Source organism: Asparagus officinalis, chromosome 10, assembly GCF_001876935.1.
Source record: "Asparagus officinalis chromosome 10, Aspof.V1, whole genome shotgun sequence".
Lineage (NCBI taxonomy): Eukaryota > Viridiplantae > Streptophyta > Magnoliopsida > Asparagales > Asparagaceae > Asparagus > Asparagus officinalis.
The window spans coordinates 50,866,530-50,881,854 of NC_033803.1; the positions used below are offsets into that span (position 1 = coordinate 50,866,530).

Consider the following 15,325-nt stretch of genomic DNA (forward strand, 5'->3'; position numbering starts at 1 on the left):
CGAGATCCTACAAGCAACAACTTGGAAGCTCAGTGAACTATCGAATATAGAAAGGAAAGTCAAAAGGCAAGTTCTGAACATACCGACACCAACAGACGTCCCCTCAGGTTGAGGTCCGACAGGCTCTGGGATGGCAGCAGAAGAGGGTACGTCAGCCCCTGCAAGCGGATTGCTCACACCACTCGGCAAAGGCGGGGAGGCACCACGGCCATGAAGATTTTCAGCCCCAGGAACTGTAGTTGTATCAGGCTCAACGCCTGGTCCTACAGTGACATTCCTATGTTAACCAAATGGAAATTTGGACAAATAAGGAGAATCGGGATAAGAAGGTCGTATGAATACCTGCAATCCCCCCGTCCTCAGGTACAGCCGGGATGCCAAGAGTCATAAGGGTATCAGCCCAAACGGCTGGTCCTATGATGGCACTCTCTTATTAGTCGAAATGAAAATTTAGACGAATAAGAAGGATTGGGATAGTACGGTCATCTGCATACCTGTAGATCCTTCATCCGTAGGCATTTGAGGGATGCCAGGAGTCATATGAGAATCGGTCCTAGTGGCTGGTCCTATGATTACACTCATATATATTAGTCAAAGACGGATGAACATAAGAAAGTACGATATCCCTAAATCATATGCATACCTGCAAGCCCATCACTCTGAGGCAAACTGGATATGCCAGGGATAGATACCGGGCTAACTCCAATGGTAGACGCTGCGATAATCAATCATTCATTAGTCATATGAAATATCGGGCAAGAGGGAGAAAATCAGATATATACCGATAGATGAATCGTTCCCGAAGAATGGTCTCTCGGTCCCTCTGGAAGTCTGCTCAGCCAGCATGTCAGCTAATAAGCCGGCATCCGGCTTCGAGAAGCTTGGCCCCTCCATCGCAACATCTGCAGGGTAACCCAAATGTTGAAAGATGAGGAAAGCTCGAACGAGAAATCTTCCTTCACCTTGCATAAGGAAAATGACATTGGATGCGACTATACCTGAATAAGGGATTGTGGGCTCAACATTATTTATCTGCTCAAGATCGATGTTAAGGTCAATGCCCAAAGACCCATCGTGAAAAGCGTCGCACATTTGTTGCACAAAGCAATCCATGTTGTCAACACCAGGGGACGCCGAACCCGGTGGGAGTTCGCCCTCTTCAAAGAAACCTGGAGCACAAAACATGGTTACAAATCCCAAAAAGTAAACAATCTTGAAGCAAGAGCAATTGAATGTTACCTTCCCCTCCATCGGCAGTGCTCCCTAAGTCCACTCCACAGGGACGCTGACCGTCATGGGACTTATGGGCAGTCTTCTTCCTCTTCGGGGCACCAACCCTCCGAGGGCCGACGGGTCGAACATGCGCAGGCCTATCACACGTTTCAACGTGTGTAGGAGCTGAGGGCTCATGATCACCGGCTGTCCTACCTAAAATGACAATAGCCATTTCAATGAAAAAGAGCTGTCATTTATGGAAAATGAAAATTAAAAGAGATAGGACAAACCAGTATCGAAGTCCCCTCTGCCGGTATCCACGTCCGCATACTCGTCCTCGGAGTTCTCGTCATCATCACCCGCAGGGAGAAGTTCTTCTTCGTCTGAGACAAGAGATTTGGCATGCCCTTTTCTCCGCTTCTGAGCAAGCTCAGCTCTGCGACCAGCCATCATAGCAGCCCGGACCGCATACTCGGACTGCAACTCTGAGAGGCTCCTCGCGCTGATGGACTCATATGCAGAAAGGAACCACTTGCAGCTGAGGAAAGTGATCAATGGCTTACGCCGATACGAAGGAAGAGCAAAACGGGCTCCAGTACAGCCCACCATCGTCCATAGCCACGCTCGAACGCCATCAATCAATCCTCCCTCAACCCGCAGGCTGCGGCTCGGATTCCCGACATACAGTTGGTCATAGCCGAATTGTCGAGCAAAGCGGCAAGGGAGATAAGGCTCTATGTGGCACTGGTTCTTCACCCGAAGGACGAGATAGCCTACACGGATGTTCACTAACCACCGGAAGCAACCAGCGTCAAGAACGGTCCGGTCACTTCTAGGTTTCTCCTCATCAACCAGCACGTCGCCATAGCGACCTGAAAAGTGAGGGAAACACTTAAAGAACTCCCAACTCTTGCGGACCCGGAGCTCTCGCTGAACATCACTAAATTTGCTCCCAAACCATCTGCTCTGCTCCAACAATTGCATGAAGGGGACAGGGATGTCAACAACGCTGGGGGCCGACATCAAGTCGGGACGGTGAAGAACGAGCCACGCCATCAAATATGCGTAAGGGAGCTCAACCTTTGGGCAAACCAGCTCAGCTGATGGTTCAGAACCCATATGTGTAAAACTGCTAACCAGACCCCTGAGCCCGCAATGGATACTAGCAACCATTGCTGGGAGCAGGGAAAGCTCTCTCCCATAAGCCAGCTGAACTGCAGGGAAGAGCACCTCGATGGGTAGAGCGTCAGAAGGTTGGTGCGGGACGACACACTTCTTCAACCAAAGGGCAAGGTAGCCTGCTAATAGCGCCCGGGACCCTATAGACCTCTGTGCGCGGCGGAGAAAAGAGCGAAACTTTGTCCCCGCGGGAAAAGCCCCCTCAGCACTGCCGATAGTGTAGGAACGAACCTCAGCCTTTTCCAACAACTCATTAACGGCCGAAGGAGTCATCACGTCTAATTCATGAATGGGCGCACTGGAATCACCTTCCAAGTTCTGGAACAAGTAGCTGGCAAACTGCTTCAAGCTGATCTGCCTCTTCCTTCTCGCTTGGGGAGAAGTTTGGATCAAGGAAGTGTAGTAGTGGCAAGTAAGATCCCAGAGTGTGTCATACATGTCCGGAGTATCTTTCTTCATACACTCCAGCTGCTGGTTCGTAGGGAAGTACTCCTGATACGGACAGTCCCCCATCGGAAGACCCGAAACATAATGCATCTCGTGCAAGGCCAACCCTAGCTCACCTCCGCTGGTCAGGAAGGTGTTGCTATCGGGCACATAAGTCTCCAGCAAAGCCAAGAAATGGCGACAGCTGACTGGGATGCCGTACATAGTAGCTCGTATGGGTGCATACAACCCACTGCTCTTCAGATCCCTCTCCCAGCGCGCCAAGACGAAACCAGTCATGCGCGCCCACCACCCTTTGGCTAGGGAGGAAGCCCAGCCATAACATCTGTACTCCGATGGGGGTAACTGTCTCCCAAGAAGAGCCAGACGGTTGCTCACAGTCGGAGCAGCAGCTGACACCTCGCCTGGGGGTGCAGTATCAAGACCCATGATCCCGGGTCGTAGACCACGCACGTCATGATACCCCTCAGAGCCAGGAGTCTTATGGTGAGTAGCATATCCGCATTGAACCCGATCAGCATCTTCAGTAAGATGCCAAGACATCTGCCGGTCCACGGCTTGCCCCTTCAAATGACTGAAAGAATAGTGGCGTGGAATCGAAGGGATGTACAAACAGGCTCCACCGTCAAGAGTTAACCAATGCTCCTCACAAAGAGTCAGCGTGGCAGGATCCCTGACATGATCTCCAAATAGAAAACCCGGCTTCTTTAGAACCTGAGTGGAAGTAGAATCAGGGGTGAAGGAGGCATCTGTGATAAGTTGGCGCAAGCAATGGCGCCCTCCTTCCTGTATCGAACGGCAAGAGTCATTTGGACGATCCCCGTCGAACCGAGGAAGTGGGCCAACAGCCTGCCTAAGAGTAGCGGAAGAGAAAACCTCCCGACTACATCCGGTGTTGGCGTGAGGAGGAAGGCTACCCGCGGGAAATTCCACTGCAATAAAGCACAAGGGCGGAATCAGAAAATCCATCTCGTAAGAAGAATGATAGACTCATCCACGGAATAATTGGAGAGACGATTTTGAGTGACCTACACCAGAAGGACGGCATGCGTCATCACGTGAATAACGTGGTAACGTACACCGACCTATAAGGTGTAGGACAACACAAAATCGCCCCAATATATCCGAAGACTTGAATTGGCTAAGCAAAACAAGTCTGAAACCTTACCCTCCGCGAGAGAGGTATCGGTTCTTCCTTCATGACCCGCAAAGAGGTCAATCAGGGATGTAAGACAAAATCTCTGCATAAATTCTCACCCCCGAAAAATGAAGCCGCGGGAGAGGATGTCGTGGGGACCTCCTCCTCACTATGCTGTGAACGAGAACGGCTCCTCCGGGGACGAGATCGACGCGGAGACATTGCAAATCTGCAACGAAAAGCAGCAAGTCAGGTACAATCTAAAACATGAATATACGAAATTTAAAAGGGAAATTAAGAACTTTAATTAAAATCCTATACACAAATAGGATTTCATAATTGAAGTCTAATTAAACCTACAAATTTCGTGCACGATGATTGTCATCTTTCACGGTGAATTTTGGTGAAATACCCAAAATACCCTTTGTGTTCAAGGCCAAAATCTAGGTCAAGGACACGCGTGACCCGGGTCATGATCGTCACATTCGATCATATAACACCCCGGTACCCCACAATTTTGGTTAAAATTTGCAAATGAGCCCTTTTGCAGAATTCAGCCAATTTTGCATAAAAGCCCCTCTACAAAATCTTGGTTTGGGCTCCACATGCCTTATCAAAATTTTGATCATGAGTTCGTGGTCAAAACTCATTGGATTTCAGCCATAAGTTCACTGCCTTTTGCAAATAAGTCCCTCTAAGACATTTATGGGCTGTTTTGCAAATAAACCCCTCCAACAACTTTTGGTCCTCTTGCCTAAAATACCCCTCAAGCTTGTGGCCAAATGAACATGTAATTTAGGTCCTAAACTTCAGTCCTCTATTACATGAACACCACCCCAATTCTTCGGCCACTTTTGCAAATAAGCCCCCAAAACTTTTCGGCCCCACATTTGCACATAAAACCCTCAATAAGGTATGGTCTTTTTGCATGAAACACCCATCCAAATTGTTACCAAAGGGGAATGAAATCCAAGCCTCAAAATTTCAGTCCCATTTTGCAAATAAACCCCCACGAATTTTGCAAATAAACCCCCCAAAGTTTCGGCCATTACCTCTTTTTGCACAAAACCCCCCGAAATAATAGTGCATACATGCCCCCTAGTCTACCACAAGAATAAAAATGCAACCTTTACCACAAAATAAGAGGATGGTGAAGAGGAGCTTACCCAAATCAAGAGGCTTGAAATCCCCAATCCAAGAGTCAAGATCCGAGCTTGAAGGTGGAGGGAGAAACCCTAGTGAAAAGTGAAAATTTTCGGCCAAGAAGGAGCATACAAAAAACCGAATTTCTTTGGGGTATGGAGCTCTTGAAAGAAAAACAATGGAGGAGGTTTGGAGGAAGAAGATGAATTCTCTTTTGAAAAGAGGGGGGAAAACAAAAGGGGAAACAAATTCAAACAAGAAAGAAAACAAAGAGGGGGGAAACAAAATGAAGAAAAAGACAAAAGGGGGGGGGACCATGAAAAAAGCAAGACACCCCCATGGGGTGTCTCGGCAAAACCGAGACACCCCAGGGTGTCCCGGTTTTGTCGGGACACCCCCGGGGTGTCTTGAACCTGTTTTGACCCCCTGAACCTGTTTTGAACCCCTAAATTGTTTTTTTTAAAACCCCGAAACACTCTGATTCTTCACCAATGGTTGAATATTGAGGGACTCCAAAAGTCAACCATTGACAAATCAAAACCCTAGGATGGACGCCGGTCAACGCGTAACCCTAGGTCAACCCCAGTCAACGGGTTGCACCAAAAGTCAACCTTTGACGAATCAAAACCCTAAGGGTCAACGCCGGTCAACGCGCCAGTCAACGCGTTGCAACAAAAGTCAACCATTGACAAATCAAAACCCTAGGATGGACGCCGGTCAACGCGTAACCCTAGGTCAACGCCAGTCAACGCGTTGCGACAAAAGTCAACGTTTGAGGATGAAAATCCACACCAATCAACGTGTGACGATTCAAAACCCTAGGGTCAACGCCGGTCAACGCATAACCCTAGGTCAACCCCAGTCAACGGGTTGCAACAAAAGTCAACGTTTGAGGATGAAAATCCACACCAATCAACGTTTGACAATCCAAAACCCTAGGGTGGACGCCGGTCAACGCGTAACCCTAGGTCAACGCCAGTCAACGCGTTGCGACAAAAGTCAACGTTTGAGGATGAAAATCCACACCAATCAACGTTTGACGATCCAGGAGTCATATGAGAATCAGTCCTAGCGGCTGGTCCTATGATTGCACTCATTAGTCAAAAGACAGATAAACATAGGAAAGTACAATATCCCTGAATCGTATACATACCTGCAAGCCCGTCGCTCTGAGGCAAACTGGATATGCCAGGGATAGATACCGGGCTAACTCCAATGGTAGACGCTGCGATAATCAATCATTCATTAGTCATATGAAATATCGGGCAAGAGGGAGAAAATCAGATATATACCGGTAGATGAATCGTTCCCGAAGAATGGTCTCTCGGTCCCTCTGGAAGTCTGCTCAGCCAGCATGTCAGCTAATAAGCCGGCATCCGGCTTCGAGAAGCTTGGCCCCTCCATCGCAACATCTGCAGGGTAACCCAAATGTTGAAGGATGAGGAAAGCTCAAACGAGAAATCTTCCTTCACCTTACATAAGGAAAATGACATTGGATGCGGATATACCTGAATAAGGGATTGTGGGCTCAACATTATTTATCTGCTCAAGATCGATGTTAAGGTCGATGCCCAAAGACCCATCGTGAAAAGCGTCGCACATTTGTTGCACAAAGCAATCCATGTTGTCAACGCCAGGGGACGCCGAACCCGGTGGGAGTTCGCCCTCCTCGAAGAAACCTGAAGCACAAAACATGGTCACAAATCCCCAAAAGGTAAACAACCTTGAAGCAAGAGCAATTGAATGTTACCTCCCCCTCCATCGGCAGTGCTCCCTAAGTCCACTCCACAGGGACGCTGATCGTCATGGGGCTTATGGGCGGTCTTCTTCCTCTTCGGGGCACCAACCCTCCGAGGACCAAAGGGTCGAACATGCGCAGGCCTATCACACGTTTCAACGTGTGTAGGAGCTGGTGGCTCATGATCATTGACTGCCCTACCTAAAGTGACAATAGCCATTTCAATGAAAAAGAGCTGTCATTTATGGAAAATGAAAATTAAAAGAGATAGGACAAACCAGTATCGAGATCCCCTCTGCCGGTATCTGCGTCCGCATACTCGTCCTCGGAGGTCTCGTCATCATCACCCGTAGGGAGAAGTTCTTCTTCGTCTGAGACAAGAGATTTGGCATGCCCTTTTCTCCGCTTCTGAGCAAGCTCAGCTCTGCGACCAGCCATCATAGCAGCCCGGACCGCGTACTCGGACTGCAACTCTGAGAGGCTCCTCACGCTGATGGACTCATATGCAGAAAGGAACCACTTGCAGCTGAGGAAAGTGATCAATGGCTTACGCCGGTACGAAGGAAGAGCAAAACGGGCTCCAGTACAGCCCACCATCGTCCATAGCCACGCTCGAACGCCATCAATCAATCCTCCCTCAACCCGCAGGCTGCGGCTCGGATTCCCGACATACAGTTGGTCATAGCCGAATTGTCGAGCAAAGCGGCAAGGGAGATAAGGCTCTATGTGGCACTGGTTCTTCACCCGAAGGACGAGATAGCCTACACGGATGTTCACTAACCACCGGAAGCAACCAGCGTCAAGAACGGTCCGGTCACTTCTAGGTTTCTCCTCATCAACCAGCACGTCGCCATAGCGACCTGAAAAGTGAGGGAAACACTTAAAGAACTCCCAACTCTTGCGGACCCGGAGCTCTCGCTGAACATCACTAAATTTGCTCCCAAACCATCTGCTCTGCTCCAACAATTGCATGAAGGGGACAGGGATGTCAACAACGCTGGGGGCCGACATCAAGTCGGGACGGTGAAGAACGAGCCACGCCATCAAATATGCGTAAGGGAGCTCAACCTTTGGGCAAACCAGCTCAGCTGATGGTTCAGAACCCATATGTGTAAAACTGCTAACCAGACCCCTGAGCCCGCAATGGATACTAGCAACCATTGCTGGGAGCAGGGAAAGCTCTCTCCCATAAGCCAGCTGAACTGCAGGGAAGAGCACCTCGATGGGTAGAGCGTCAGAAGGTTGGTGCGGGACGACACACTTCTTCAACCAAAGGGCAAGGTAGCCTGCTAATAGCGCCCGGGACCCTATAGACCTCTGTGCGCGGCGGAGAAAAGAGCGAAACTTTGTCCCCGCGGGAAAAGCCCCCTCAGCACTGCCGATAGTGTAGGAACGAACCTCAGCCTTTTCCAACAACTCATTAACGGCCGAAGGAGTCATCACGTCTAATTCATGAATGGGCGCACTAGAATCACCATCCAAGTTCTGAAACAAGTAGCTGGCAAACTGCTTCAAGCTGATCTGCCTCTTCCTTCTCGCTTGGGGAGAAGTTTGGATCAAGGAAGTGTAGTAGTGGCAAGTAAGATCCCAGAGTGTGTCATACATGTCCGGAGTATCTTTCTTCATACACTCCAGCTGCTGGTTCGTAGGGAAGTACTCCTGATACGGACAGTCCCCCATCGGAAGACCCGAAACATAATGCATCTCGTGCAAGGCCAACCCTAGCTCACCTCCGCTGGTCAGGAAGGTGTTGCTATCGGGCACATAAGTCTCCAGCAAAGCCAAGAAATGGCGACAGCTGACTGGGATGCCGTACATAGTAGCTCGTATGGGTGCATACAACCCACTGCTCTTCAGATCCCTCTCCCAGCGCGCCAAGACGAAACCAGTCATGCGCGCCCACCACCCTTTGGCTAGGGAGGAAGCCCAGCCATAACATCTGTACTCCGATGGGGGTAACTGTCTCCCAAGAAGAGCCAGACGGTTGCTCACAGTCGGAGCAGCAGCTGACACCTCGCCTGGGGGTGCAGTATCAAGACCCATGATCCCGGGTCGTAGACCACGCACGTCATGATACCCCTCAGAGCCAGGAGTCTTATGGTTAGTAGCATATCCGCATTGAACCCGATCAGCATCTTCAGTAAGATGCCAAGACATCTGCCGGTCCACGGCTTGCCCCTTCAAATGACTGAAAGAATAGTGGCGTGGAATCGAAGGGATGTACAAACAGGCTCCACCGTCAAGAGTTAACCAATGCTCCTCACAAAGAGTCAGCGTGGCAGGATCCCTGACATGATCTCCAAATAGAAAACCCGGCTTCTTTAGAACCTGAGTGGAAGTAGAATCAGGGGTGAAGGAGGCATCTGTGATAAGTTGGCGCAAGCAATGGCGCCCTCCTTCCTGTATCGAACGGCAAGAGTCATTTGGACGATCCCCGTCGAACCGAGGAAGTGGGCCAACAGCCTGCCTAAGAGTAGCGGAAGAGAAAACCTCCCGACTACATCCGGTGTTGGCGTGAGGAGGAAGGCTACCCGCGGGAAATTCCACTGCAATAAAGCACAAGGGCGGAATCAGAAAATCCATCTCGTAAGAAGAATGATAGACTCATCCACGGAATAATTGGAGAGACGATTTTGAGTGACCTACACCAGAAGGACGGCATGCGTCATCACGTGAATAACGTGGTAACGTACACCGACCTATAAGGTGTAGGACAACACAAAATCGCCCCAATATATCCGAAGACTTGAATTGGCTAAGCAAAACAAGTCTGAAACCTTACCCTCCGCGAGAGAGGTATCGGTTCTTCCTTCATGACCCGCAAAGAGGTCAATCAGGGATGTAAGACAAAATCTCTGCATAAATTCTCACCCCCGAAAAATGAAGCCGCGGGAGAGGATGTCGTGGGGACCTCCTCCTCACTATGCTGTGAACGAGAACGGCTCCTCCGGGGACGAGATCGACGCGGAGACATTGCAAATCTGCAACGAAAAGCAGCAAGTCAGGTACAATCTAAAACATGAATATACGAAATTTAAAAGGGAAATTAAGAACTTTAATTAAAATCCTATACACAAATAGGATTTCATAATTGAAGTCTAATTAAACCTACTAATTTCGTACACGATGATTGTCATCTGTCACGGTGAATTTTGGTGAAATACCCAAAATACCCTTAGTGTTCAAGGCCAAAATCTAGGTCAAGGACACGCGTGACCCGGGTCATGATCGTCACATTCGATCATATAACACCCCGGTACCCCACAATTTTGGTTAAAATTTGCAAATGAGCCCTTTTGCAGAATTCAGCCAATTTTGCATAAAAGCCCCTCTACAAAATCTTGGTTTGGGCTCCACATGCCTTATCAAAATTTTGATCATGAGTTCGTGGTCAAAACTCATTGGATTTCAGCCATAAGTTCACTGCCTTTTGCAAATAAGTCCCTCTAAGACATTTATGGGCTGTTTTGCAAATAAACCCCTCCAACAACTTTTGGTCCTCTTGCCTAAAATACCCCTCAAGCTTGTGGCCAAATGAACATGTAATTTAGGTCCTAAACTTCAGTCCTCTATTACATGAACACCACCCCAATTCTTCGGCCACTTTTGCAAATAAGCCCCCAAAACTTTTCGGCCCCACATTTGCACATAAAACCCTCAATAAGGTATGGTCTTTTTGCATGAAACACCTATCCAAATTGTTACCAAAGGGGAATAAAATCCAAGCCTCAAGATTTCAGTCCCATTTTGCAAATAAACCCCCACGAATTTTGCAAATAAACCCCCCAAAGTTTCGGCCATTACCTCTTTTTACACAAAACCCCCCGAAATAATAGTGCATACATGCCCCCTAGTCTACCACAAGAATAAAAATGCAACCTTTACCACAAAATAAGAGGATGGTGAAGAGGAGCTTACCCAAATCAAGAGGCTTGAAATCCCCAATCCAAGAGTCAAGATCCGAGCTTGAAGGTGGAGGGAGAAACCCTAGTGAAAAGTGAAAATTTTCGGCCAAGAAGGAGCATACAAAAAACCGAATTTCTTTGGGGTATGGAGCTCTTGAAAGAAAAACAATGGAGGAGGTTTGGAGGAAGAAGATGAATTCTCTTTTGAAAAGAGGGGGGGAAAACAAAAGGGGAAACAAATTCAAACAAGAAAGAAAACAAAGAGGGGGGAAACAAAATGAAGAAAAAGACAAAAGGGGGGGGGACCATGAAAAAACCAAGACACCCCCATGGGGTGTCTCGGCAAAGCCGAGACACCCCAGGGTGTCCCGGTTTTGTCGGGACACCCCCGGGGTGTCTTGAACCTGTTTTGACCCCCTGAACCTGTTTTCAACCCCTAAATTGTTTTTTTTTAAACCCCAAAACACTCTAATTCTTCACCAATGGTTGAATATTGAGGGACTCCAAAAGTCAACCATTGACAAATCAAAACCCTAGGATGGACGCCGGTCAACGCGTAACCCTAGGTCAACGCCAGTCAACGCGTTGCGACAAAAGTCAACTGCTCCAATACCTTAAGAGCTTAAACTGTGAGTACTCCAGCAAACGTACGAGTATAAACTGTGTTAATGGCGATCCGTAAACCCTAGGGTCAGCGCCGGTCAACGCGTAACCCTAGGTCAACGCTAGTCAACGCGTTGCGACAAAAGTCAACGTTTGAGGATGAAAATCCACACCAATCAACGTTTGACGATCCAAAACCCTAGGGTGGACGCCGGTCAACGCGTAACCCTAGGTCAACCCCAGTCAACGGGTTGCACCAAAAGTTTTGAGGATGAAAATCCACACCGATCAACGTGTGACGATTCAAAACCCTAGGGTCAACGCTGGTCAACGCGTAACCCTAGGTCAACGCCAGTCAACGCGTTGCGACAAAAGTCAACGTTTGAGGATGAAAATCCACACCAATCAACGTGTGACGATTCAAAACCCTAGGGTCAACGCCGGTCAACGCGTAACCCTAGGTCAACCCCAGTCAACGGGTTGCACCAAAAGTCAACCTTTGACGAATCCAAAACCCTAGGGTGGACGCCGGTCAAAGCGTTGCGACAGAAGTCAACGTTTGACAATTCAAAACCCTAAGGGTCAATGCCGGTCAACGCATAACCCTAGGTCAACGCCGGTCAATGCGTTGCGACAAAAAGTCAACACACGGTGATCCAAAACCCTAAGCCAGCATAATGTGGCGGAGGTAGTTCAAAGTCAACTCAATGACACGAGCCAAACTCAATTCATCAGCTGCAGACTCGAGACTCCGACGACGGCCAGACGATAAACGCAGCGCCGGAAGAACCTCGGCTATTCGTCAAAGCATCGAATAGATCGAAAATTGAAAGAGTCAAGAGTTGAAGCTAACTACGCCGACTGAAGGCCAGATCAATCACATCCAAAGTATTCCAGCCTCTTCTATAAAAGAAACGAGTCAGGAACACTTTGGAGGGGGTATCTGTAGGCATTGAAAATTGCCTATAGTTCTCCACAACCGGTTCAGTGTTAACGAACGACAATGAACATCACCATCCGACCCACATGAGCCTAATTGACGTCGATGAACGATTGAAGTGAATCGACGAGTTACGTGAGCAGATAGGACTTCGGAATCACGAAGACCCGGACCAATCGGGAAGCCCGGCACTGTTCACAAAAAGGACAACACCCTCCGTGCCTCGACCACTCTAAAGACAATCCAACCATCAGAGCGGATCGAACTCTTCGTCACGCATCCAACGCACCCGGAATCACTCAAATCCGAGTTCGTACGAAGAATCTACGGGGAAAACGGTTAAAACGCACCTACGGACGTCTCGGAATCCCGAAACACCCCCAGGGGTGTCTCAGAAATTCCGAGACACCCCAGGGGTGTCTCGGAATTTCCGAGACACCCTAGGGGTGTCTCGGATTTTCCGAGACACCCCTAGGGGTGTCTCGGAATTTCCGAGACACCCCAAGGGTGTCTCGGAATTTCCGAGACACCCTAGGGGTGTCTCGGATTTTTGGAGACACCCCAAGGGTGTCCCAGATCTGTGCGGACACCCCTGGGGTGTCCTAGATCTGTGCGGACGCCCCCCCTCTTGTTTTCCTATAAATAGGACCCCCTTACCTCATTTGGAATGATCTGGATTTTTGGAGAGCCTCGGCGAAGCCCTGCTGCAGCAAACACTGATCGAGCACTTCAACCGAGGAGGAGAGGTCTAAATCAGCCTTCATCACCCGTTCTCATCTTTCCTTGGTATTAGCCTTTAGCGTTAATACTAAGAAGAGCTAATACCTCGCTTTAGCCGAGGTATACGCTTAGAACTTCTAGATCTCACGCGGATCGACGAAGTTCTGTCCGATATTTCTGGATTAGAAGTTTCTAGATCTCACGCGGATCGACGAAACTCTGTCCGATTTATCCGGACCGGATCTGATTGCCCCGGTGGTCCACGGATATCAACATCCCCGTCACAGGCCAAAGACCCACGCAAGCGAGACCGCACCAAGACGGGATCTCGTGTTTATTTTCGATAAAGTTGTAATCTTTGTTTTAGTTGCATTCTTGTTGTAACGTTTGAAGTTGTAACAGATTCAAAAGCAATGAAAACACCGACTTTCACCGAAAACAGCGGAATGGATTTAGACAATCCGTATGCTAGCCCGATTTAAACAGTAGTCGGTAAAGGCTTATCAAACCCGTTGAAGGCTGGGGGTTAGCCAAAAATCCTAAAGTCAACACCTAACACGTGTCGCCGGGTAGCCTATTCCCGTAATAATGGCGAAGTCTATGTATTCGACATCATAGCACAAAATCTCAGAGAATTCATTCTCTTAGCACAACGTTACATGCGGCAAACGGTAGTCGGTAAAGGCTTATCAAACCCGTTGATGGCTGAGGGTTTGCCAAAAATCCTATAAATACGAGAGTCACTGACGCATCAGCTTCATTAGTTGGTCTCGTGACTTGAGCATCCAATGACATTCGAAACCCTAGGGTCAACACCGGTCAACGCGTAACCCTAGGTCAACGCCAGTCAACGCGTTGCAATCAGAAAGTCAACGTACGACGTTCAAAACCCTAGGGTTGACACCGGTCAACGCGTAACCCTAGGTCAACGCCGATCAACGCGTTGCAATGAAAGAATCAATACTCCAATAAGGATAACTCAACAACAATACGCCGGACAACGCGCCGCAAATAAAGACTCAGAGCCAACAATCGATGGTCAGTTCTATGTTGAACCAGCAAACACGAGCTAAAAGATCAAAAAAATCAGGAATCGACTTCAAGTTCAAATTTTCGACAACGGTCAGACAATAAATGCAGCACCGGAACCCTTACAGACATTCGACAAAGCACCGAATAGCCTGAAGGATTGAAGGAATCAAGAACAGAAGCTATTCTAAAGTCCCGTTACACCGACTGAAGGTTGGGACAATCACATGTTTATGCCGCATCAAGTTTTTGGCGCCGTTGTCGGGGAAGGTGCTTAAGTAGGTGTAGGCATATAAAATTGCTTATAGGTCCCTTAGCACAGCTCGGCACAAACCGACGAACCATCGGGCGACGTATCCAAACACGAGTGCCAATCCACAACGCCAAAGCCAAGTGACACGCAACGAAGCGGATTAACGAGGCGACGAGGCTAACGAACCGCACGCAAACATCCATTCGCATGCGGAATCAAGCAAACAGTTCGGTGAGTCAACGAGTCATCCAACCATAGAACGGATTTAAACTCAAACACCAAGGCAGATTTACTGCCATATTGGGATTCGGACTGTCAAATCAGAATCCGGATCAACAACGAAGCAGGTTTACTGCAAATCTGTGCCCGGGCACAGATCTGAGAGCCTATAAATAGGACCTTGAGTGTTCATTTTAGAGGGTTGGAAAATTTGGAGGCGAAGCCCTGCTGGATTCGAAGCTCAGATCTAAAAAAGATTCAAGCTTTGGGACTTTGAAGTCTTGCTCATCCAGATCCGGTGCTCGATGATCGTCAACGCCAGATAAGGCAAGAGTCTGAGAGGAACCGGATCTCAAATCGGATCTCAGATCTACGCAGGCATACTCCGGATCAAAGCTTGGTCTTTGATCCCGAGATTTGGGCGATTATTTCCTTGGTGAAATAATCCTCCCCGGCTATTATTTCCTTCGTGAAATAATACTCGTCGTACTGCATAGATCCGACCATATCTAGATCTCGTGGTGGTCCACGGATAAACCCCGGCACAGGCAAACAACCCACGCAAGCGAGCGACCACAAAATAGGAGCTCGTGATTTGTTCGACACAAAAGGAGAAAGTTGTAATCTTTTTTTATTTTTCTTTGATTTTATTGTAACCGGATCTTACAAAAAGACCGGATCTTTGTAACTCAAAAACAGTTATTCAAGATAGAAATGGAATCATCAATGAAGAAAGATACGATTTTTTCCGCGAACAATCTGGCGACCACAGTGGGAGCCGCCGATCTCGCTGCCG

At 48.5% G+C, this 15,325-nt stretch overlaps 2 protein-coding genes, 1 long non-coding RNA gene and 1 pseudogene across 3 annotated transcripts in view; all 4 read right to left on the minus strand.

Annotated features, from left to right (window-relative positions):
- LOC109826727 overlaps positions 1 to 3,384 on the minus strand; it is a 129,797-nt pseudogene extending 126,413 nt beyond the window's left edge.
- On the minus strand, positions 3,093 to 5,462 carry LOC109826728. The gene is made up of 4 exons (XM_020393742.1): positions 5,438 to 5,462; positions 5,146 to 5,331; positions 4,099 to 4,208; positions 3,093 to 3,773 (listed from the first exon to the last, which is right to left on the minus strand). The coding sequence occupies exons 1-4, from the start codon at positions 5,460 to 5,462 to the stop codon at positions 3,549 to 3,551; spliced, it is 546 nt and encodes a 181-aa protein (XP_020249331.1). The 3' UTR covers positions 3,093 to 3,548.
- Positions 6,167 to 6,453, minus strand: LOC109825633. The gene is made up of 3 exons (XR_002243047.1): positions 6,415 to 6,453; positions 6,276 to 6,347; positions 6,167 to 6,203 (listed from the first exon to the last, which is right to left on the minus strand). It is a non-coding gene; the product is annotated as an uncharacterized LOC109825633 (long non-coding RNA).
- The window catches only part of LOC109826729, a 28,787-nt gene continuing 22,187 nt past the window's right edge, over positions 8,726 to 15,325 (minus strand). The window contains exons 5-7 of the mRNA XM_020393743.1: positions 10,779 to 10,918; positions 9,732 to 9,841; positions 8,726 to 9,406 (exon numbers count right to left, since the gene is read on the minus strand). Coding sequence (XP_020249332.1) covers positions 9,182 to 9,406; positions 9,732 to 9,841; positions 10,779 to 10,918 — 475 coding nt within the window. The 3' untranslated portion in view covers positions 8,726 to 9,181. The remainder of the gene's footprint in view (positions 9,407 to 9,731; positions 9,842 to 10,778; positions 10,919 to 15,325) is intronic.